This window comes from Balaenoptera physalus, assembly GCF_965194825.1.
Source record: "Balaenoptera physalus genome assembly, chromosome: 7".
Taxonomy (NCBI): Eukaryota; Metazoa; Chordata; class Mammalia; order Artiodactyla; family Balaenopteridae; genus Balaenoptera; species Balaenoptera physalus.
Genome location: NC_138886.1, coordinates 98,240,439 through 98,262,692, shown reverse-complemented (window position 1 = coordinate 98,262,692; position 22,254 = coordinate 98,240,439). Strand labels below are relative to the sequence as shown.

The window sequence follows — 22,254 nt, the reverse complement described above, 5'->3', positions numbered from 1 at the left end:
TATGGAGCAGCTCCACAAGAAGAAGATGACGGTGGCCTGAGAGCATTTCCCACCAAAACTATCTTTATTCACAATTTACATACATCACTCCGAAGGTCCTGCCCACACCCACCTCCCCCACCTCCCTAACCCCCCACAATCCCACTCCCCCTCCCCGCCCTGGTGGTCCTGCCCTCCCTCCCTTCCCCCCACATCCTCCAGGATCAGCACTGGGGTGAGGAGGAGCCCCTAGGCTCCCCTGGGGGCCGCCCTGGGGGGCTCGCCCTGGAGGGCCGGCCCGGCTGTTCCCTACTGGCTTCAGTGCTTCCTCTTCCTCTTCCTCCTCTTCCCTGTGACAAACGGGTCACGCTTTCTCTTTCTCGGCTGTGAGGGGCGAGCCAGCCCCAGAGCCAAGGCTCGCCTCCCAGAGACCCCGTGGCCAGCCCCGGGGATGGGCAGCTTCTCAGCAGTGGCTGGGCGCCCACACAGAGCCCGCTTCCTCGACTTGGGAGCGGCTGGTGGAGCTGGGCTGGGGCCTCTTCTCTGAGGGGAGGGGGCCTGGGGAGCACTCTGGGCCCCCCAACCTCCAGGGGAGGCCAGGCCTGAGGCAGGGGCAGGTGTCTGGGACAGCCCGCAAGGCGGCAGGCTCTGCGGAGAGGCCAAGCGGAAGGCCAGGCTGGGGAGCTCCTCCTCGTCCTCACTGGACGCGTCCCTGGGCCCTCGGGCCTCCCGAACAGGAGACGCCTCTCTGAGAACAGACGCATCCCTGGGTCCCAGTAGAGGGCCAGTGCGCCTTTGACCCTGGGGAGGGGAGGGCCGTCCGGCCCGGAATGGAGAGACCTCCTGACGTCCTCGAGAGGGAACAAAGACTTTGGGCCCGATAGGGCCAGTGTCTGCTCGGATGGGCCTATGAAGAACCTCAAAATCAATCTCTGCTGGGCAGGCTTCATCACTGACCCCTCGATGGCGGTCTTGGTCGTGCCTCTGGGCACGTTGGCCAGCGTGGGACTCAGATGGACTTGAGTCCATTCCGGGTGCACTTTGGCTGGGGGCTGCCGGCCCACCCTCGCCCTCTTTCAAGGCCAGGAGTCGTTTCTGCACCAGCTGGTAGGAGGGAGGAGGACAGTGACGGCTCCACTCGCACGTGTGAGAGGAGGAGCACTGGGCAGTGGGACAATGGCCCTGGGGGGGAGGAGGGGACGGGGGACCCCAGGACTAGACTCCAAATACAGACACGGTGGCATTCCTGCCATCCTCCTGCACCTTATTCCCAGCTGTGTGTCCTTCCCTCCGCTCCCGGCTCCCCATCCTCTCCTTCCTATCACCCTGCGCTGCACCCACCCAGAAAGGTCCCTTCCCCATGCCAGGCCTCCGAGGCAGGGAAGGGATGGACAAAGCCATGTGGGCCTCCTGTTCTGGGGCCCTACCTCTCCCCTGCTCACTGGGGTCCCTCCGTGCCCTGGTCTTCCTGGCTGTCCCTTGTCTCCCCTGTTCTCCCTGCGATCCCTCCCTCCTCTGGCTCCCCTGGGCCACCTGGTTTCCCCTGTCCCCTGGATCCCCTGGGGTCCCCCCTCCCCTGGAGTCCCCTGGCTCCCTAAGTGTCCCTCTCCCTCCCCTGGCTCACTTCTTCAGGGGTGAGTCCTTCCTCCCGCTCCAGCTCCTCAGCAAGGGCCAAGAGATCCAGCTGTGGGTCTGGGGAAAGCAATTCGGCCAGGAATCGAGGGTGAATGACTGCCTCCACCTCGGACAGAAAGAAGAGGCTGTGAGCATCCTTGGCCAGGAGTGGCCTGTGACACAAGAAGACCAGGAGGGAAAGTGAAAAGCAGAGACCCGCCCCCACTCTCCTCCACAAGGCGGGGATGGTCAGCACACACACACACACACACACACATGCACATACACAGTCACACACAAAAGAGCACATATACAGATGCACATACACAGACACACAAAGGCATACACACAGACACAAACATATACACACATATATCTGCGAAAATCTCCCTTAACACCAGGCTCAGGAACAAGGAGCTGAGCTTAAGTCCCATCGGCCTGAGCAGAACCCAGATCTTGGGTGCTGAGAGTTCCATGCCCTGGCATCTTGTAGACCCCAGGCTCCAGGCCCAGCCTACCTTGGTGACAAAGTCTTCCTGAGAACACAGCTTGTCAATGTAGCTCAAGAGACCCGGGTCCAAGTAGGTGTCGTCCTCTTCCTGCTTAAGCTCATTTCCGTCCTTTCCACATTCTGCATCTGATTCGCCAGTGGCTGAGTGGACGGGCCCCACCAGCGCCTCCATGATGTCCACATACTCCCTCACAGCCTCAGGGGGAATCTCCTTAGGCTCCTTGGCCTCCAGGGTCCGCTGGGATCTGTGTGGCTTCGGGTGCGAGGGCTGGGCGCTGGGGCCGGACATCATGGGAGCACAGGCTGAGGCAGAGCAGGAGGAAGGGAAGGAAGGTGAGGGACTCCCGGTCCACCTCCTGACCACCGAGCGCACGTTGGTGAGGGCATTGTTTGGGGGACATTGATGTGGGTGTGGGAGGGGTCAGGATCATCTGAAGCCTCATGCACAGTTGGAGAGGGGAGGTAAGGGGTCATCTAAGAGAGGCACAAGTAAGGAAGTGGGGAACCTCCAATTTTCTAGGGGTCTCCCCATCAAGCCTACTTCTTAGGCAGACTTCGTGTGGGGTCCTTTGACAGGGAGGTGTGAGAGGAGTTACAAAACTGACCAAGTCCATACCCCGTAGTGACAAAGGGCAGCTGAGACCCCACCCCCCCACCCACCGCCTCGGTGGCTGTTTTGGTTGAAAGACCAATGCCCCTGTCTTGAAAGAAAAGGATCCACATCGGGACGGTGGCCAACCCTAGGCCCCTGTTACCTGTGCCTTCAGCTCCAGTGGGAACCTGGGTGCCTGGCTGAAGGTGCACTTTCGGGGCTGGGGGCCCCCGAGGATCCAGCTTCGGTGGGGCTGGAGGAGGCAGGTCCTGCGCGCACTGCATCCACTGCAAATGCTGAATGCGCATCTCCTCCTCGGCCGCAAATTCCATGAACCTGGGGGGTGACGGAGGCACAGGCCACCCTGAGAAAAAGGCCTGGGTTCGGGAGCCCAACAAAGGCAGCCAAGAATGAGGCATTGGGAGAGGATGTGCCTTGGGGCCGTCAAGGCCCTGTGAGGTGCTGTCCACAGCAGAGAGCTGCTCCTGGAAGTGATAACAAGATCTGGGACCCTTCCTGCCTCACCAGCACTGGAGGGCATTCAACAGCATAGACCCAGGTCGCTGAATTGAACCAGGTCAACGGGACACATGGCTGACCCAGGGGGCACCCTCCTCATGCCCCCGTCCCCATCCAGAACCACATGAAGGGCTGACAGCCAGAGGCTGGAACAGGCATGTGTTCCCCACAGGGGTCCGTGCCCGAATCCAGGACCCTGGGCTAGGACTGAGAGTCCTGCAACATAGACCTGGAGACAGGGCCCAGGAGAGGCTGGACGATGTGGATGCTGAGCTTAGAGGAGAGGCCTTCCCTTCCTCTGAGAGGCGCTCGTTTGTTTGCTTTTGTTTCTTAAACCAAGGGGATTACCATGGAGCAAACACTGGAAGGGCCGGAGACCCTTGGGCCGATGACAACTGGCTTCCCCAGCCTCTTCAGGGATGCCAGGGTACCCACACAGGGCACTTTTCATGAGAAGAGGTGGTCCCAAATCTATGTTAGTGGCCGCCAGCCACCCACCACTAAGGAAGCAGCAGGCTGGCGGGTGGAGCTCTTTCCCCGGCCCAGCCCATATGGCCGGAGTTGGACCCCTACTGGACTCACAGCTTCACCCTGCCCCGTCCTGAGACCTTCACGTCAAGGCAAGGGTAGGTCAAAATCAGGGGAAGGCAGAGCTCCTGGTGGAGGAAGGACAGAAGTCTCAAACTCTCAAGGTGAGGGATGGGTTTCTGGGGGACAGTAGGGCCCCTGGGCTGCGGGGCCCCTGTGCTGGGTGACAGCCCTTCTCCTCTGTCCTCTCTGATGCGCACCCCCACGGCCAGACCCTGCCCTCACCCACTCGCCTCACCCTCCACGCAGCCCCTGGGCCCAGGACGCTGACTCACTTTTCCGCCCTCTCGTAGTAGACCATCCGGTCAAGGTTGCTCAAGCGCCGCCATTCCTGCACGGCCCTCCACAGGCCCTCCTCCAGCGGCATGTTGGGATTCAGGCGGGCCACGGATCGAAGCACTGGGCTGTAAGCACTCGGGGTCAGTCTCCGGGCCCAGCCCAGCCCCCACCTGCCTGACCCCACCCGCCCATGTGGACCACACATCACTCAACCCAGAATGACTGAGCAACAGGAGGGTGAGAGGCGGGCGTCTGGGAGGGCAAAGACGAGCCTTCCCGGCCACTGCTGTCACCGCCTCACACTCACTCAAGGACGACCATCCACTCCCAGGCTAGAGCTGGGACATTGTGCCTTGGGGAGCTCTTTTCCTCCTCAAGGCTGCATTTTCATCATAAAAATCATCATCATCAATGAGGCGTGGCATGTGCCAAGCAATTTGCTAACACTTCATAGATTAGCCCAAGGCGTCTTCTGCACAGTCCTCTGAGTGAACTGTAATTGTCCCCTTTTTACGAGGGACCGGAGGTTTAGGATGGAAAGGCCTGCCAGGCTCACAACTCTAGTGGGAGAGAGCCCACGCCCTTAGGAGAGCTCTACCATCACCCTGTTCCTAGTGGAATTCTCCACAACGAAGTGGAGGCATGCATAAAGCGCTCTCCTGGGCCCCGCGCTCCTCCCCCTCCTCTGAAGTGACCTCCCCTGGCCATGTACACTCAAGTCCTGTATGAAGGACACGGCACCACAGGAGAGTGCGGCATCCACTCCTTGGCTCCTCACCTTACACCACGACCCTCTCTGACTGCAAGTCTTCAGTCCGTATTACCATGAGGATCATGGAAGAGCAAGCTGGCCAGACTCACAGGGTGGTGGGGCCCGTTGAGATAGGGCACATTTCAGTCCTGATGTCACGGACTGGCAGGCCCACCCATGTGACCGACAATGTGCCCTCTCATAGCATGGACATCGCCCTCACACCTTCCTTCCAGTAGCCCTAGAAACCTAACGTGCGAGTCCATCCCCAGTTCCTCTTTATCTAAAAGCTCCCATAAGCTCAGGACCACCTGAGCGTTCACTCACATGAGAAAGCAGGAAAAAGCTTCTGCATCAGGACTCAGGCGAAAGTGTCTCCGGGCCAGGGGCTTGATGTGCTGCCAACGTAGGAAGTTACTGTACTCTCTCTGGGTGTTAGAGGAGCCATCCTGCGAGGCGTTGGGCTGGTTGGTGGCCAGGCGGCCCTCCCTGGAAGTGCCATATGGCCATGGCCCAGAGTTCACTGGGCGAATGACAGGGGCCAGCTTGGCAGCTGGTGGTGGAGCTTGAGGAGGAAAGCCCGGGGTCCAGTCTCCCTTGCCAGCCTGACGTCCTCGAGAGGGAACAAAGACTCTGAGCACGAACGGGCCAGTGTCTGTTCGGATGGGCCTATGAAGAGCCTCAACATCAATCTCTGGTGGGCAGGCTTCATCACTGACCCCTCGATGGCGGTCTTGGTCGTGCCTCTGGGCACCTTGGCTGGCGTGGGACTCAGATGGAATTGAGCCCACTCCGGGTGCACTGTGGCTCGGGGCTGGCGGCCCACCCTCGTCCTCTTTCAAGGCCAGGAGTCGTTTCTGCACCAGCTGGTAGGAGGGAGGAGGACAGTGACGGCTCCACGCGCACGTGTGAGAGGAGGAGCACTGGGCAGTGGGACAATGGCCCTGGGGGGGAGGAGGGGACGGGGGACCCCAGGACTAGACTCCAAATACAGACACGGTGGCATTCCTGCCATCCTCCTGCACCTTATTCCCAGCTGTGTGTCCTTCCCTCCGCTCCCGGCTCCCCATCCTCTCCTTCCTATCACCCTGTGCTGCACCCACCCCAGAGAGGGCCCTTCCCCATGCCAGGCCTCCGAGGCAGGGAACGGACGGACAGAGCCATGTGGGCCTCCTGCTCTGGGGCCCTACCTCTCCCCTGCTCACTGGAGTCCCTCCGTGCCCTGGTCTTCCTGGCTGTCCCTTGTCTCCCCTGTTCTCCCTGCGATCCCTCCCTCCTCTGGCTCCCCTGGGCCACCTGGTTTCCCCTGCCCCCTGGATCCCCTGGGGTCCCCCCTCCCCTGGAGTCCCCTGGCTCCCTAAGTGTCCCTCTCCCTCCCCTGGCTCACTTCTTCAGGGGTGAGTCCTTCCTCCTGCTTCAGCTCCTCAGCAAGGGCCAAGAGATCCAGCTGTGGGTCTGGGGAAAACAATTCTGCCGGGAATCGAGGGTGAATGACTGCCTCCACCTCGGACAGAAAGAAGAGGCTGTGAGCATCCTTGGCCAGGAGTGGCCTGTGACACAAGAAGACCAGGAGGGAAAGTGAAAAGCAGAGACCCGCCCCCACTCTCCTCCACAAGGCGGGGATGGTCAGCACACACACACACACACACACATGCACATACACAGTCACACACAAAAGAGCACATATACAGATGCACAGACACAGACACACAAAGGCATACACACAGACACAAACATATACACACATACATCTGCGTAAACCTCCCGTAACACCAGGCTCAGGAACAAGGAGCTGAGCTTAAGTCCCATTGGCCTGAGCAGAACCCAGATCTTGGGTGCTGAGAGTTCCATGCCCTAGCACCTTGTAGACCCCAGGCTCCAGGCCCAGCCTACCTTGGTGACAGAGTGTTCCAGGGAACGCAGCTCGTCAGTGTAGCTCAAGAGACACGGGTCCAAGTAGGTGTCGTCCTCTTCCTGCTTCAGCTCATTTCCGTCCTTTCCACATTCTGCATCTGATTCGCCAGTGGCTGAGTGGACATGCCCCACCAGCGCCTCCATCCTGTCCACATCCTCCCTCACAGCCTCAGGGGGAATCTCCTTGGGTGACTTGGGCTCCGGGGTCCGCTGGGATCTGTGTGTCTTCGGGTGCGAGGGCTGGGCCCTGGGGCCGCACATCCTGGGAGCACAGGCTGAGGCAGAGCAGGAGGAAGGGAAGGAAGGTGAGGGACTCCCGGTCCACCTCCTGACCACCGAGCGCACGTTGGTGAGGGCATTGTTTGGGGGACGTTGATGTGGGTGTGGGAGGGGTCAGGACCATCTGAAGCCTCATGCACAGTTGGAGAGGGGAGGTTAGGGGGTCATCTAAGAGAGTCACAAGTAAGGAAGTGGGGAACCTCCAATTTTCTCCTAAGTGGGTCAAGCCCACTTCTTAGGCAGACTTCGTGTGGGGTCCTTTGACAGGGAGGTGTGAGAGGAGTTACAAAACTGACCAAGCCAATACCCCGTAGTGACAAGGGGCAGCTGAGACCCCACCCCCCCACCCCCCGCCTCGGTGGCTGTTTTGGTTGAAAGACCAATGCCCCTGTCTTGAAAGAAAAGGATCCACATCGGGACGGTGGCCAACCCTAGGCCCCTGTTACCTGTGCCTTCAGCTCCAGTGGGAACCTGGGTGCCTGGCTGAAGGTGCACTTTCGGGGCTGGGGGCCCCCGAGGATCCAGCTTCGGTGGGGCTGGAGGAGGCAGGTCCTGCGCGCACTGCATCCACTGCAAATGCTGAATGTGCATCTCCTCCTCGGCCGCAAATTCCATGAACCTGGGGGGTGACGGAGGCACAGGCCACTCTGAGAAAAAGACCTGGGTTCTGGAGCCCAACAAAGGCAGCCAAGAATGAGGCACTGGGACAGGATGTGCCTTGGGGCCGTCAAGGCCCTGTGAGGTGCTGTCCACAGCAGAGAGCTGCTCCTGGAAGTGATAACAAGATCTGGGACCCTTCCTGCCTCACCAGCACTGGAGGGCATTCAACAGCATAGACCCAGGTCGCTGAATTGAACCAGGTCAACGGGACACATGGCTGACCCAGGGGGCACCCTCCTCATGCCCCCGTCCCCATCCAGAACCACATGAAGGGCTGACAGCCAGAGGCTGGAACAGGCATGTGTTCCCCACAGGGGTCCTTGCCCGAATCCAGGACCCTGGGCTAGGACTGAGAGTCCTGCAACATAGACCTGGAGACAGGGCCCAGGAGAGGCTGGACGATGTGGATGCTGAGCTTAGAGGAGAGGCCTTCCCTTCCTCTGAGAGGCGCTCGTTTGTTTGCTTTTGTTTCTTAAACCAAGGGGATTACCATGGAGCAAACACTGGAAGGGCCGGAGACCCTTGGGCCGATGACAGCTGGCTTCCCCAGCCTCTTCAGGGATGCCAGGGTACCCACACAGGGCACTTTTCATGAGGAGAGGTGGTCCCAAATCTATGTTAGTGGCCGCCAGCCACCCACCACTAAGGAAGCAGCAGGCTGGCGGGTGGAGCTCTTTCCCCGGCCCTGTTCATATGGCCGGAGTTGGACCCCTACTGGACTCACAGCTTCACCCTGCCCCGTCCTGAGACCTTCATGTCAAGGCAAGGGTAGGTCAAAATCAGGGGAAGGCAGAGCTCCTGGTGGAGGAAGGACAGAAGTCTCAAACTCTCAAGGTGAGGGAGGGGTTTCTGGGGGACAGTAGGGCCCCTGGGCTGCGGGGCCCCTGTGCTGGGTGACAGCCCTTCTCCTCTGTCCTCTCTGATGAGCACCGCCACGGCCAGACCCTGCCCTCACCCACTCGCCTCACCCTCCACGCAGCCCCTGGGCCCAGGACGCTGACTCACTTTTCCGCCCTCTCGTAGTAGATCATCCGGTCAAGGTTGCTCAAGCGCCGCCATTCCTGCACGGCCCTCCGCAGTCCCTCCTCCAGCGGCATGTTGGGATTCAGGCGGGCCACGGATCGAAGCACTGGGCTGTAAGCACTCGGGGTCAGTCTCCGGGCCCAGCCCAGCCCCCACCTGCCTGACCCCACCCGCCCATGTGGACCACACATCACTCAACCCAGAATGACTGAGCAACAGGAGGGTGAGAGGCGGGCGTCTGGGAGGGCAAAGACGAGCCTTCCCGGCCACTGCTGTCACCGCCTCACACTCACTCAAGGACGACCATCCACTCCCAGGCTAGAGCTGGGACATTGTGCCTTGGGGAGCTCTTTTCCTCCTCAAGGCTGCATTTTCATCATAAAAATCACCATCATCAATGAGGCATGGCATGTGCCAAGCAATCTGCTCACACTTCATAGATTAGCCCAAGGCGTCTTCTGCACAGTCCTCTGAGTGAAGTGTAATTGTCCCCTTTTTACGAGGGACCGGAGGTTTAGGATGGAAATGCCTGCCAGGCTCACAACTCTAGTGGGAGAGAGCCCACGCCCTTAGGAGAGCTCTACCATCACCCTGTTCCTAGTGGAATTCTCCACAACGAAGTGGAGGCATGCATAAAGCGCTCTCCTGGGCCCTGCGCTCCTCCCCCTCCTCTGAAGTGACCTCCCCTGGCCATGTACACTCAAGTCCTGTATGAAGGACACGGCACCACAGGAGAGTGCGGCATCCACTCCTTGGCTCCTCACCTTACACCACGACCCTCTCTGACTGCAAGTCTGCAGTCCATATTACCATGAGGATCATGGAAGAGCAAGCTGGCCAGACTCACAGGGTGGTGGGGCCCGTTGAGATAGGGCACATTTCAGTCCTGATGTCACGGACTGGCAGGCCCACCCATGTGACCGACAATGTGCCCTCTCATAGCATGGACATCGCCCTCACACCTTCCTTCCAGTAGCCCTAGAAACCTAACGTGCGAGTCCATCCCCAGTTCCTCTTTATCTAAAAGCTCCCATAAGCTCAGGACCCCCCTGAGCGTTCACTCACATGAGAAAGCAGGAAAAAGCTTCTGCATCAGGACTCAGGCGAAAGTGTCTCCGGGCCAGGGGCTTGATGTGCTGCCAACGTCGGAAGTTACTGTACTCTCTCTGGGGGTTAGAGGAGCCATCCTGCGAGGCGTTGGACTGGTTGGTGGCCAGGCGGCCCTCCCTGGAAGTGCCATGTGGCCATGGCCCAGAGTTCACTGGGCGAATGATAGGGGCCAGCTGGGCAGCTGGTGGTGGAGCTTGAAGAGGAAAGCCTGGGGTCCAGCCTCCCTTGCCAGCCTGACTAACTCCAACAGCTGAAGCAGTCACGACGGTCCCCATCACAGGGGTTGCTATGAATACGGGTGCAGGACATGCAGCACTCCCGCTGAGGGCCCCTGGAGCGGTCCAGTTGAGGGGGGCCTGAGTAACGACAAAGGTCTGAGTCTGGGGGGCCTCCACTGTCCTCCCTTGAGACCTGACTTGGACAGTGAGGTTGCAAGCCCCAGGGGCACTGGGGCCACGGCCACCATTAGCCACCAAAGGCGTCCTGGGGAAAGCTGGCAGCAGCAGGCTGCTGCCAGGAGGGAATGCTGGGGTGATGGGATGTGGCAGGTGCTGCTGCCAGGGTGGCCGGTGCTGGGCGCCAGGAATGGGTGGAGGGAAGGGCACTGCCGTGAAAGCAGACAAGGAGGCACCGGGGTTCATGGTCACATCCGTTCCCAGCACTGGAGATGCTGTTGAGGCAAAGGAAAGGAGTGAATGGAGGAGGAGAATGGGCAAGTGGGACTGAGGCTTTCTGTGGCATCAGAGTGTAAATCTCCACAGGTGAGGGACACTTGGACAAGGGAAACTGTGCAGCGTGCAAGTGTCTTCAAGTGATTTTCATGCCCTGACCTCCAGTTGAGAATTATTCCACTGGTGACCCCGCGCCCATCCACCAAGGTCCCTGACCCCTGTCTGCCGAGAAGAAATCGCCTCAGCAAGCACTGACTTGGAGAGCCTCCCTAAGGCACCCCCTGGCACCTAAGCCTCACAGGCTGTCTCCCAAGACCTGGAACTGTGTGGACATCCGCTCTGTGAGAAATGCCCCTCAGCCGGCGTACTAGCAGGTAGGGACCTTCTCCAAGGTAAGTTCTAGGCACCCAAAGGCCCTTTGTGGACAGGTATTGTGTAAAATATTAGGGCCCCACCTCCTCCTCAGTCCTCCTTTTCCTGATGCTCAGTATAAATCCCCTCTTTCTTTCCTAGCCTCACAAAACAAAACAAAATGCTGGAAAATATCTCTCTAATGGAATCCCGATACAAACCCATAACACTGGCCCAGAATGCACCTGCATCTCAGAACAACCCACAGCAGACACGTAACATGGGCCAGGTCCTGCCACCCCCTCCCCAGTGCCCAGAGTCACTGTCATCACTCAGGAGTTCTGTTCCTAAGAGGCGGGGGTGGGGGGAGTGGTGTGTGAGAAGTAGGCACGTGTCCCTTAGATTCTGTCATTTCACAGCCAGTGATGGCTGCAGAGGATTAAACAAGGGCCAGGGAATTGTCATGTTACATTGGTCATGGGAGTACAGACCTCCTGTGGTCCTTCCCCTTCCAGCTCCCAATAACGGAAAGACAATCTGAGAAGCAGGCAGAAGCCAGTTGCCATGGCGATCAAGTTGTCTGGAACACATCCCTGTTCAGGAGAACAAGGTACACACCACGGTGCACCTAATTAACCAGAACAGATGTCATAGGACGTTTAATAATAACACAGAAGATCGTCTTCCTGCCCCTGGGCTACACTCCTTCCCCCTTTAAAAGAGGAAGCAGCCTTCACAGACATTCCACCCGAAACAACCTCACTCCACATCTGTCCCCTGTCCATGAAGGAGTGACAGGAAATATGAACAAACTCTTCCTCTCAAGGCAGCCTGAGGGTCCACCATGAGATACTGGATGAGATGAAGTAAGTCTGAAGAACTGCAATTCCACAAAAGGAAGAACAGTTCAGAACAACTCAGGAACCTGAGCCATTTCTTGGCTGAAGTTACACGGTTGCCCATCCCCTGTTGAATCCCAAGCAACAGTTACCTGAACTGAGAAGTGAGCTCTGGGCTGGGAGGAGTGGACGAGGTGTGGGCTGCGGCAGTTAGAGTAACCTCCTGCCTAGCTCTCGGAGAGGGCACTTCACTGCAGGTGTGGCCACACACAGCCCCACTGAATAGTTTTCTCACCAAGACCATCTCTCCCCACGGCCCCCTTAGATACAGTATGCTCCTGTTCAAATCCCTTAGAAAGATATGGTGAGGCAAGCTTCAGGTGCCTCAGGAACACAAGACACGTCTAGGCTTTCCTCATGACCCTCCCTGTGTCACCACCAGGACATCACACACATCCTTACACACACGTTTCAAAGTGGCTTGTCTCCCTTCTAGAAAGAATCAACCTGCCTGCTGCCATCCTTTCTCCATAGCCAGGGCAATTCCTCTTGATCCACCTCCAATGACCCCTCCTCCCCAGTGCAGTCTCAGGTTTCTTCAGGCTCCCCAGTCTCCCCAGGTGAAATGTCCTCGTGTGTCCAGTGCTCTCTTCTCCCTCTACTTCAGTCCAACTGTGTGCCCACCGTGAAGTGTCACGTGTGAACCCGAAATATGTGAGGGATGGCAGGGTCTCTGAGAACACACCCCCAGCCTATAGGCTTACCTCCTTCTGAAGCCATCCTGCAGGCTTGGGCACGGACTACTGCTGCCTGGTAGCCTCAATGAGAAAAGTCAAGACCAGGACCCAGAGAGTGACCTGCTTCAACGACGCTCAGGATCCAACTGAAGGAGGGGCAGGTTTGAGTCATAACAGTAGAACGCGGCTGAAACATTCTGCAGTGGGGGAGAGGCAGAGGGCACGTGGGTCTGGGTAGGGTGGGGGTGGGGAGACATTCCACGAGGGCTCTGGCAGGTAGGCAAGAACCGGAAGTTCCTTCCACCTCACACAGTGGCAACACAATTGGCATGTGCCTCTTTACACAGTTTATAGACTGTTTTTTTGATTTACGGCACCGAGGTTGGACTTGACGGTCCCTTCCTTTCACTTCTTTTTCCATCAACCTAGTTTTGTGTCCCTCAACACACTCTGCTTCCTACCTGGCTCTTGACTTACTTCAACAGAGACTAGACTTTCTGAACAAAATTCAGAACTGTTAGTCTGATAAACACTTGGGTATTTATGGCCACATGGAACTGAGTATTTGAAATTAGGATTGTCTCAGCAGATCCAGTGTCTTTGACTGCTGTCTGTACATCACTCCTAAGGGAGTGGTCCTTGTGCTCCAACCAACATCCAGCAGGACCAGCCTTACTAATGATCCTTTCTGCTGGAAAGCCCCCGTCCATCAAAAAACCGTCATGCAGCCCCCATGTCCAAGACCAGAATTCACTAAATGTCTTTCTCATAGTATTCCATGGTTGTAAAAGATTGAGTTTTTTACCTTTTAAATGATTTTAGTATAATATTTTAAGCGAGTAACACCTTCTCATGGTTCAAAATTAAATTGTGCAAAATGGAATATGCAGTGGCGAGTCCTCCTCCCACCTCTTTCCCCTGTCAACCCAATCCTCTTTCCCGGAGGAAACCAGTGTTATCTCTTTCACTAAAATCTTCCCAGAGATACGTCATGCAACTAAAAACGAAGGCAATCTGTTTTCAGTTTTTAAAATGCCTTCATTTTTTTTCTAGTTGAAAATTCATATATGTTCCAATATATCTGAGGATATTTCCAATGATTGTCTTTGTACGGGTATCGTGGCTCCTCTGTTTCTGCACTAGATTCCTAGAACAAGAATTTCTAGTCTCTTAAATTTCAAAGCACCTGAAAGAATAGGGTGGCTCGATCTAGTAAAGAAAAGTAACAAATGCCTAACTGAATTTGACTTTTGAATTTCACATAAACAATGAATTCATTTTTAGTACAACTTTGTCCCATGCAACATTTTGGACATAGTTTTACTGCAAATTCTTTCCCTGTTTATCTGAAATTTACCTTTAACTCGAAATCTGTATTTTATCTGGCAACACTACCAAAAAATCAGAACATACTAAGCTATTATCAGTTACTCATCCTTATGAGAAAGAGAACTTGGAGTGATGAGACTAAAGCGTGCATCTTGGCTCCAACAGAAAACACAACTGTAAACATACACAAAATCTGCAGGCTCTTTGGATGAAATGGATTTGGAAGAGCCATCATATAGCACTGAACATCTTGGCTTAGTAGGGGTAAGGACAGAAGTAAGGAACAAGAAGGCAGAAAATCTTCTTCTCTTTCCTTATGTTAAAGGGACTAAACATCCTAGAGCCCTGGTTTTTCTAGGTGTTAAAAGTCCACTACCCATGAGATGGATGTGCACCTTGACACAATGCCAAGAGTTTATCCACCAGTGTCCAATCCCCATTCAGACAAGCCCACTTCCATCTAAATCCTAGCCTGCAAGCCCTGCTTACAAGTTTGTTAATTTCCTGTCTGCATTACATACACTTGCTCTTTACCATCTAGGATCATCGTTGCATATGGCCCCATCTGCATGGGAATCATGGTAGCATTCCTTTTACAAAACTTGTCTGATTATTATTTTCATATTGAGAATCCATGTCAGTCAGTTTACCACTATCAAAATGATATGAAAGAGTATTCGTGTTTTGTGTTGTGAGAAGAGAGGACCGTTAGGAAACTTGTCAAGGGAGATGAAGGCTGAAAACCTCAGAGGATGGCAACCAAATCTCTTGGGAGACGATATTCTCTCACTGCTGTAGCTGCAGTAGAACTCCAACTGATTGTGGGGTGTTGGGGAAGGAAACAGAGGTTTAGAAGGACTGTTCCACAGTGTGAAAAAGACTCCTGTTGGTGTTTAAGAAGTTCCTTGCCCCTTGTCAGGAAAAACTGACTCAGAAGAAGATGAGAAGATAAGGTGAGAATATTTCAAGCAACATCATGGTGAAACTTTATATCTAAAGAAACTTTAGACATAAAGTTTCTAAATGAACTTTATATCTAAAGAAACTCCTGTCGGGGACTGAAAAAAATAAACAGTTTGGGAATATCGCTCAGTACTGGAGCTTTTACAATGAAGGAAAACTCAGATGATTTTCAACCAATAACTTCATACTAGAGGGATGGTGAGGCAAAATATTGTACCCAGGCACTCGAGAAAGGCAGGCTTCCTTGTTGCTTCCTCCCTTTGTTCAGTCATTCAACCAATTATTTACAAGATTCTCACTCATAATTCTGATACAGTATTTGAAGGACTCTTCTCAAGGCCACTGATACAAAAATTGCACTGTGCAAAAATTAGCCAGTCCCAATTCTGCAATCACTTTTGTAATACTTCAAAATCCTACACCCGAGAGACAGAGAGAATCAAATTAGCCCAAATGTAATTTGGGAAGAGCAGTCACAGAAGGGAGTATCTAAAAGTCCTTTGGATCATGGTCTCTGACTATTCCTGCACAGAGGCTGCGGGCAGGCATTGACTACTGAGAAAAAACAACTCTGGACATGCATCACAAGCCTCAGAAGACAGTTCATCTTCCACTCAATCAGGAAACGTTAAAGAAACAAAGAGATACAATGTTTGTGTCTTGTGGAGTTTTCAAGTCTGTGCACTTGGAGGCGCTTAGTGCTGTTAGACGTGAGGGGTCTTCAGAGGCATCCTGTTGAGTGAGAAATGCTCTAATCTTGCAATTGACCAGAAAGAGGATCTGATGATTGAAGTTTCTTTGGGAAGTATTACAAAGTCAGGTCAGTAAGTTGATCCCGCTACTATTTTTGTTGTTGTTGTTGTTTTTAATGCCAACTGAAAGTCTGCAAGATATTACAAAAAAGGAGGGAGGGAAAGTGAAATTGTTCCCATACTACCTGCTGTGTTGAAATTGACCCAGATTGTCCACTCTCTCTCAAAGTTATTAAAAAAAAAAAAAAAGTACAAAGGAAACACCTGTGAATCAACATTTATTGAAAAACCTCCATGTATTAAATACACTGAGAAAAAATATTCTAGTAGAGTAAATGCGTTTGGAAAAACTCTAGGAACGGAGTCAGGAGACAGTATCTTAAGAGTGTTTCCCAGGTCTGAATTCTTTGCTAGAATTGTTCTTTAAAGGAAACTTCAGGCTTGCTAGGAAAAAGGACCTACTGTTTTTTGAAAGGCATAAAGAAGAACCAAGGAACTGCAGTCCAAAGGGCATGAAAGCACTTGCCCCAATTTGAGGCTACTGTGCTTAGAGCGGAGCTCTCCAGAACTCTTTGTAGCTAAGTGCATGGGTTTCACGTGTGCAATATAAAAATCAGGAGTGCACATCTCACAAGAGCTGGTTTTAAGAAGAGACTGTCACGAAGGTTCCCAGCGAGGAGCGTCGCCAGAGATGCTCCCTAGCGTGCCTGACCCTGCATTTCTCTCCTCTCCTGCAGAGACCTCCTGGAACAGATCCCCGCGTGCCCCGCGCCTGCACGCCTGCGCACGCCCACTGGGGGGGGCTCTCGGGCACGCGGACCGCCGTCCTCCAACAGCTCCTGGCGTCTGTTGGGGCAGTTGGCTGGGCTCCAGAAGACAGGAGCGTGTGCTCGAGCGCGGAGGTTGGGGCCCCAACGGCCGTCCGGCGGGGGCGGGGCTTGTCATGGCCGCCTCTGGAGTCAATTCCAGGAACCCTGAGGTAAGGGGTACGGGGACTTTTCACCCCTCAGGTGTCACCGCTCTGTGCTGTTGTTCACCCTGTGGGTTATTTGTGCCCTTGTCCGTGTAAGGAGACTCCCCAGAATGTGGATTCACGCCCCCATAGAGCTCGATTCCCTTGAGGGGTTTACCCCAGGGTTATTGGCACCACTGGGGAGCCGGCTGCATGAAGGGTTCAGTGACTGCGGGGCGTACAGTGGGGGGTAAGTAGTGTGTGTGAGCTATTAAACAGGTGCCCAGGTGCCGTTCTAGGCTGCGCGTTCTGAAGAGTACAAAAGCTAGAGGGACGTTCTTGCGAGTTGAAAACCCTCATCTGGTTCCAAAGGTGTAGCTCAGGTGATTGGAAAATGAGTGAAGATCAAAGGAACACACTCATGGTTTCACTAGTGTCTTCCTTCTTGTCATAAAAACATCAATCAACACTTATGTCCAAACTGCATTCTTTTGTCAGTGATGGGAGCAACTTTGCTGAATGTGGTAGTAAACATGTATTTGTAGTCTGATGTCAAATCATGATTGATTTGCAAGCATAGATGGGGTCTGTACATATTTAATTGGTTGGTGGGAATCTGATATGTAGTCAAATGTGTGGGTTGGTTTTGTCTGTGGATGTTTGTGTCTGAAGGGAGGTCATGCCTGTGTTTTTGTGAGAGTGTGTAAGAGTGAGTGTTGTATTTGGAGGGTGTTGAGATGTGACGCAGGCATACTCAAGGAGTTGGTGGTTAGGTGTTTGTAATTAGGTGTTTGGGGAATATGTTTACATGTGTTTTTTTCACCCATGAATTTGGGGATTTATGTGTGTCTAATGGTGGATTTGGAAGGATTATCTGCATATGCATAAGGGCAATGTCAGGAAAAGTAGTGGTGTATATTACTTTGGGTGTCCAGTCTGTTTATTTTGTATATTTGGGGAATGTAGGATGATCATTTGTGTATTCAGGGCATGTTGTATGGTTATGGGGTGTTTGTGTGTGTGCATTTTCAGGAGCTGTCTATGTATATTTGGATGTGTAGAGGGCAAGTCTGTGACTATTTTCTGGGACTGGTGGATGTTGTATATGTAGGTATGTCGTGTTTGTATGATTCTGTATTCTGCAAGATGGCAGAGTTAATTCTGTGTGAGAGGTTGGGAATGTGGGGTTATGTATATGCCAGTAGTGTGGTACTGTATGTGTATTTGGAACAAAGGGCATATAGGATGATGTTATTGCATATTTGTAGTGTTCTGGGTAATTGTGGTTCTATTTGGGACTTGTGGAGAGTTATGTGTTAAATGAGTTTGTGTGTGTATTCAAGGGGCATGGCCACTTGGAGGAATATTTGCTGAGGCTGTGCATTTGTAATTTTCAGTAGGAGCCTCTGAAGCTTATGTATTTTGGGAAGTGAGTATATGTGTATCTGATAAAGAGGTGGGGTTCTATGTTTCTACAGGGAAGTTGGACAATTGCATTTCTATGTATTAGAAATATGTGATATGGGTATTTGTTAGTACTTGCATATGTGTGAGCTGGCTCCTAATAGCTAGGGATAATTCGATATATGGAAGTTGTTTCATAAATGGTTTGCTGGAGACACTTGCATGTATCTTACTTGTGTATTCTAATCTGTGTGTGTGTCCATCATCAGGTTCATGCATTATCAAAGTTTGTTCATAAGGTATGGAGTTGTTAGGAGTATTCAAAATGTATTTCTTTCGAGAATGCTAGGGTGTTTATACATGTGTTTGGTAGGAGTAAGAGGTGGTCTGTCTATATATTCAGGGTGAGGGTAGAAATATATATATATATATATAAACACCCCCCACACATATACAGTTTATAGAGTTTTTATTTATTTATTTATTTATTTATTTATTTATTTATTTATTTATTTTTGGCTGTGTTGGGTCTTCGCTTCTGTGCGAGGGCTCTCTCTGGCTGTGGCAAGCGGGGGCCACTTCTCATCGCGGTGCGCGGGCCCCTCACCACCGCGACCCCTCCCGTTGCGGGGCACAGGCTCCAGACGCGCAGGCTCAGCAGCTGTGGCTCACGGGCCCAGTTGCTCCGTGGCATGTGGGATCCTCCCAAACCAGGGCTCGAACCCGTGTCCCTGCATTGGCAGGCAGATTCTCAACCACTGCGCCACCAGGGAAGCCCACATATACAGTTTATATGTTGGGGTAGTGGTGGGGAGCTTGTATTCTGGAGAGGTAGCATAATGTATAGTGTTTGGGAGGGGATCTGTATGTTCAGGGCTTGGGAATATTTGCATGTGTGTGTCCATAGGTGTGTGAGAATTGTGTATGTATATTAGTAAGACTGCAGAGGTTGTTGGTGTTTTTCTGTTTTGAGTGTGTCTGAGCATTTGGGGTGTATACTCATGAGTAGTTGGTGGGTGTGTGTATTTGTGATTTGTGAGTATATCAGGAGGCTTAGAGTCCTCTATGTGTCTATTTCAAAATGTAATGCCTGAAGAATTTAGTGGTGTTGCTTGTATGTGTGTTCTCAGTATTAGTGAGGTGGACTTATATGTAAGTCCTTATATATGACCCTTGAACACCACACGTTTGAACCACACGGGTCCATTTATAGTGGATTTTTTTTCCAGTAAATACTACAGGACTACTACACGATCCATGGATGCAGAACCACTGCATGGAGGGTTGGCGCCCTAACCCCCAAGTTGTTCAAGGGTCAGCTGTATTTGATAAGAATAGGTTATTTGTGGCTGTGTGTGTTTTTGTGTTCCTGGGGCTTCTGGGGTATGTATTCTGGGGGATGTGAGAGTTTAGTTTGTGTGTTTGGAAACCAGTAGACGGTGTAGGTTATGTGTGTGTGCAGGAATCCTGGAGTATATGTATTTTAGGTCTGTGGGATTGCATATGGGTCTTTTTTGGGTTGCCCATGAGACAGTTGTGTACTTGGTGACCTTGTGTGTTTAGGTACTCAGTGTGTACATCTGGATGGCATATTGGTTGCACGTGTTTGTTTTCAGGCCCATGTTGTGTGTGTATATATAGTTGTGAGAGTGGAATGTGAATATTCAGGGTGAGTAAGGTTTTGTCTGTAAAAATTTAGGTAGTAAGAGGTAGTCTGTTTGTGTATTTATTCAGGGTGAGGGTAGAAATGTACGTGTGTGTTCAGGATATATATATATATATATGTATATATGTATGTATATGTACAAACACATATGTGTATGTGGTATCCTTTTGGTTATATATCTGTGATGGGAGTTGAGGGTTCTACTTGGGGTGTAAGTGGATTGTGTGCACAAATTCATAGGAAAAGGTACGGGATGTGCTGGAACTGGTTCATACTATCCTGGGATAGTCAATGGTGCATATCTCTTCCCAGCTCTGTGTTCAGTGATGTCAGGTGGGTAGCTTGAAATTGGTCATGCTGGGAATATTTGTACCACGTAGATAGCAGAGGTGAAGTCTTTCCCACCTTTCTCGGAGACTTTTTTAGCACTTACCAGCACACCACTGATGTGCGTGTTTGGATGTATGTATGTATGAAGCAAGAATATTTGGGCATCGGTGGGTACGTATGGGACACCCATGTGAATTGTGAGTGGGGCATCTGGGGCTATGGGCCCCTGTATATGTGCATTGACCCTGGTAATTGTGAATCATTGCATTGCTCCTATCAGGTTGGTCTGTTCTTTAGGGCCAAAGAATCCCCATAAATGTTGTTGATTCCCAGTAGAAATCATGCAGATGGATACAGGGGTGTCTGTACCTTAGGCAGGTGGACACTCCTTCAGCATTTGTGTGGTCCTAGCATCTGGGTCCCTAGAAGGGGGGGCCTGGTGGACAGATGGCCATGCAGAGCAGAACCTTCACAGGTGTGTTGTTGGCGTGACAGGCAGCAGTCAGAAAGTCACGGGGCTTCCTGGATACGAGGTCAGATGACCAAAGGCTCTCCCAGGAAAATACCCTGAGAATCAGTTGGACAGCTACAGGCGTTACTGGCTCTTCTGGGGCACAGCTGACGTGCAAGGACACCCTCCACATGGGGTCCAGAGCCACGTTTCCCTGAGCCCAACTGCCCCAGGGTGGTGGGAACTGTTGCGTATCAGGCTGGTCAACTGTATCACTAGGTCTCAACCAACCTGTCTCCATGGAAACCTAAGTCCTCAGGGATAGGCAGGACCTCTAGGGATCAGTGAGCTGACAAGGACAGAGGTGAGGAGGCTTTGTCCCCGAGGGAGAGTTGGGGACTGAGACCTGGAGAGCCTGGGGAGTCCCACTCTGAGGAGATATGGCTCTGATGTTCCCAAACCCTTTAGACATGTTCTCTGTTCTTTTCTGAAGGCTCAAGATGCTTCTAGCAGTGGGAAGCTTATCTCAGTTTCATGTTTCTCTGATAGGATGAACTGATCCTTTTATTCACTATTCCACATCGAGCTGCAAACCCATCAGATGGAACCACGTGATCATTGTGGCCACCAGCTGACCCCACAGCCACCTTGTGCCTCCCTTGGACCCACCCAGGAATTTCTGAGCCTTCTTTATGGTGAGTCTTGTGGCCTTTTCTCCCTCATTGTGAATCCTCCTGCCAATAAAACATGCTGTGAATGTTAACAAAAGGAAACCCCAACTAGAATTGGAGTCTGGAAGGCCCGTAGAGGGAGCTCTCATGCCGTGTCACTCATCATCAATTACCCCAAGAGGAAGAGGTCATTTACTGACCCCAAACAGGAAGTGCAACCACTTTACTACCCCAGCTGGAGGAGGGAAGACTTCCTTCCTGGCCAGCAACAAGAAATAGAAAATAGAAATAGCTAATAGAATATTCCGCAGTTTAGCCAATGAGAAGCCACTGTCACCTGAAGTTTCACTTTCCTCCAGTGAACTTTCATTTTTTCCCTTGATGATGACTTTCTTTCCTTGTCCCACCCTCTTTACTTTAAAAGCCTTCTGGGACTTTCCTGGTGGTCCAGGGGCTAAGACTCTGCTCTTCCAATGCACGGGGCATGGGTTTGATCCCTGGTCGGGGAACTAAGATTTCCACATGCCATGTGGCATGGCCAAAAAACAAAAAGCCTTCCATGTTGTGTAACCCGTTGGAGTATCTCCCTTTCTATCAGATGAGATGCTGCCTGATTCATGAATCGTTTAATAAAGCCAATTTATTCAAACTTCAAAGTAAATCTTCAAATTTACTCAGTTAAATTTTGTTTTTTAATACATTGGTGGCATTCAGAGGTGGCCACTAACAGTTGAATATGTATCCTTCCAGAAATGTTCTGTATAAAAATATGTATGTGCACTTTTCTAAAATCCACTCTCATGATTCCTCTTGCTAACAGGATGATTTTATGATTAAATGCTTATCTTTTTAAAAAGAAAAAGATAAATATATTGGTGGCAGTGATGGGATCTGAAGCAAATTTCTGATAACATTTGGGACAAGGAGAAACAGGTGTGGTGCCCACAACTCCTTTGAGTTCACTGTCTTTCTTGCCATTCCTGAAGGTTGTTGGTAAGTTCCTCTTGGTTTGAGCTCCATTCTCTTTGATTGAGTTTGTGCTCGCAATCTAATTGGCTTTCCTTTACAGGGCAGGTCAGTTTGGCTGGTAGAGGATTCTCCCTGAGGCCAAACCCCTAGCCTTTCAGATGGAAATTCCCAGGACACAGTAACATCTCTTGGTTATTGCCAGTATATTTTTGAGTGGTAAACCCTAGCCCCTAATTTTGTTCCCTGGATTCCACATTGGGCACTGCTGGCAGTGTAGTCTGCACTTCCCCATCTGTTTGGCATCAGCCCTCAGTTTCCATGCTTGGAACTGTTGGTGGCGGCTATAGTTC

At 52.2% G+C, this 22,254-nt stretch overlaps 1 protein-coding gene and 1 long non-coding RNA gene across 21 annotated transcripts in view; one reads left to right on the top strand and one right to left on the bottom strand.

Moving 5' to 3' along the window:
• Positions 1–297: 297 nt before the first annotated feature.
• On the bottom strand, positions 298–14,293 carry LOC309665218 (NUT family member 2G-like; the record flags this gene model as incomplete). The annotated part of the gene is made up of 7 exons (XM_082471413.1): positions 298–1,083; positions 1,604–1,720; positions 2,112–2,357; positions 2,870–3,025; positions 4,087–4,207; positions 9,775–10,489; positions 14,281–14,293. The coding sequence occupies 7 exons, from the start codon at positions 14,291–14,293 to the stop codon at positions 298–300; spliced, it is 2,154 nt and encodes a 717-aa protein (XP_082327539.1).
• Positions 14,294–16,364: 2,071 nt separating this feature from the next.
• LOC309664502 overlaps positions 16,365–22,254 on the top strand; it is a 63,965-nt gene continuing 58,075 nt past the window's right edge. For 19 of the 20 annotated variants that reach the window (XR_014265813.1, XR_014265814.1, XR_014265815.1 and 16 more), the window contains exons 1-2: positions 16,365–16,440; positions 20,814–20,959. This is a non-coding gene — a long non-coding RNA (uncharacterized lncRNA). Of the gene's footprint in view, positions 16,441–20,757; positions 20,960–22,254 lie in introns of all 20 variants that reach the window. The other variant, XR_014265832.1, reaches the window with a different exon arrangement.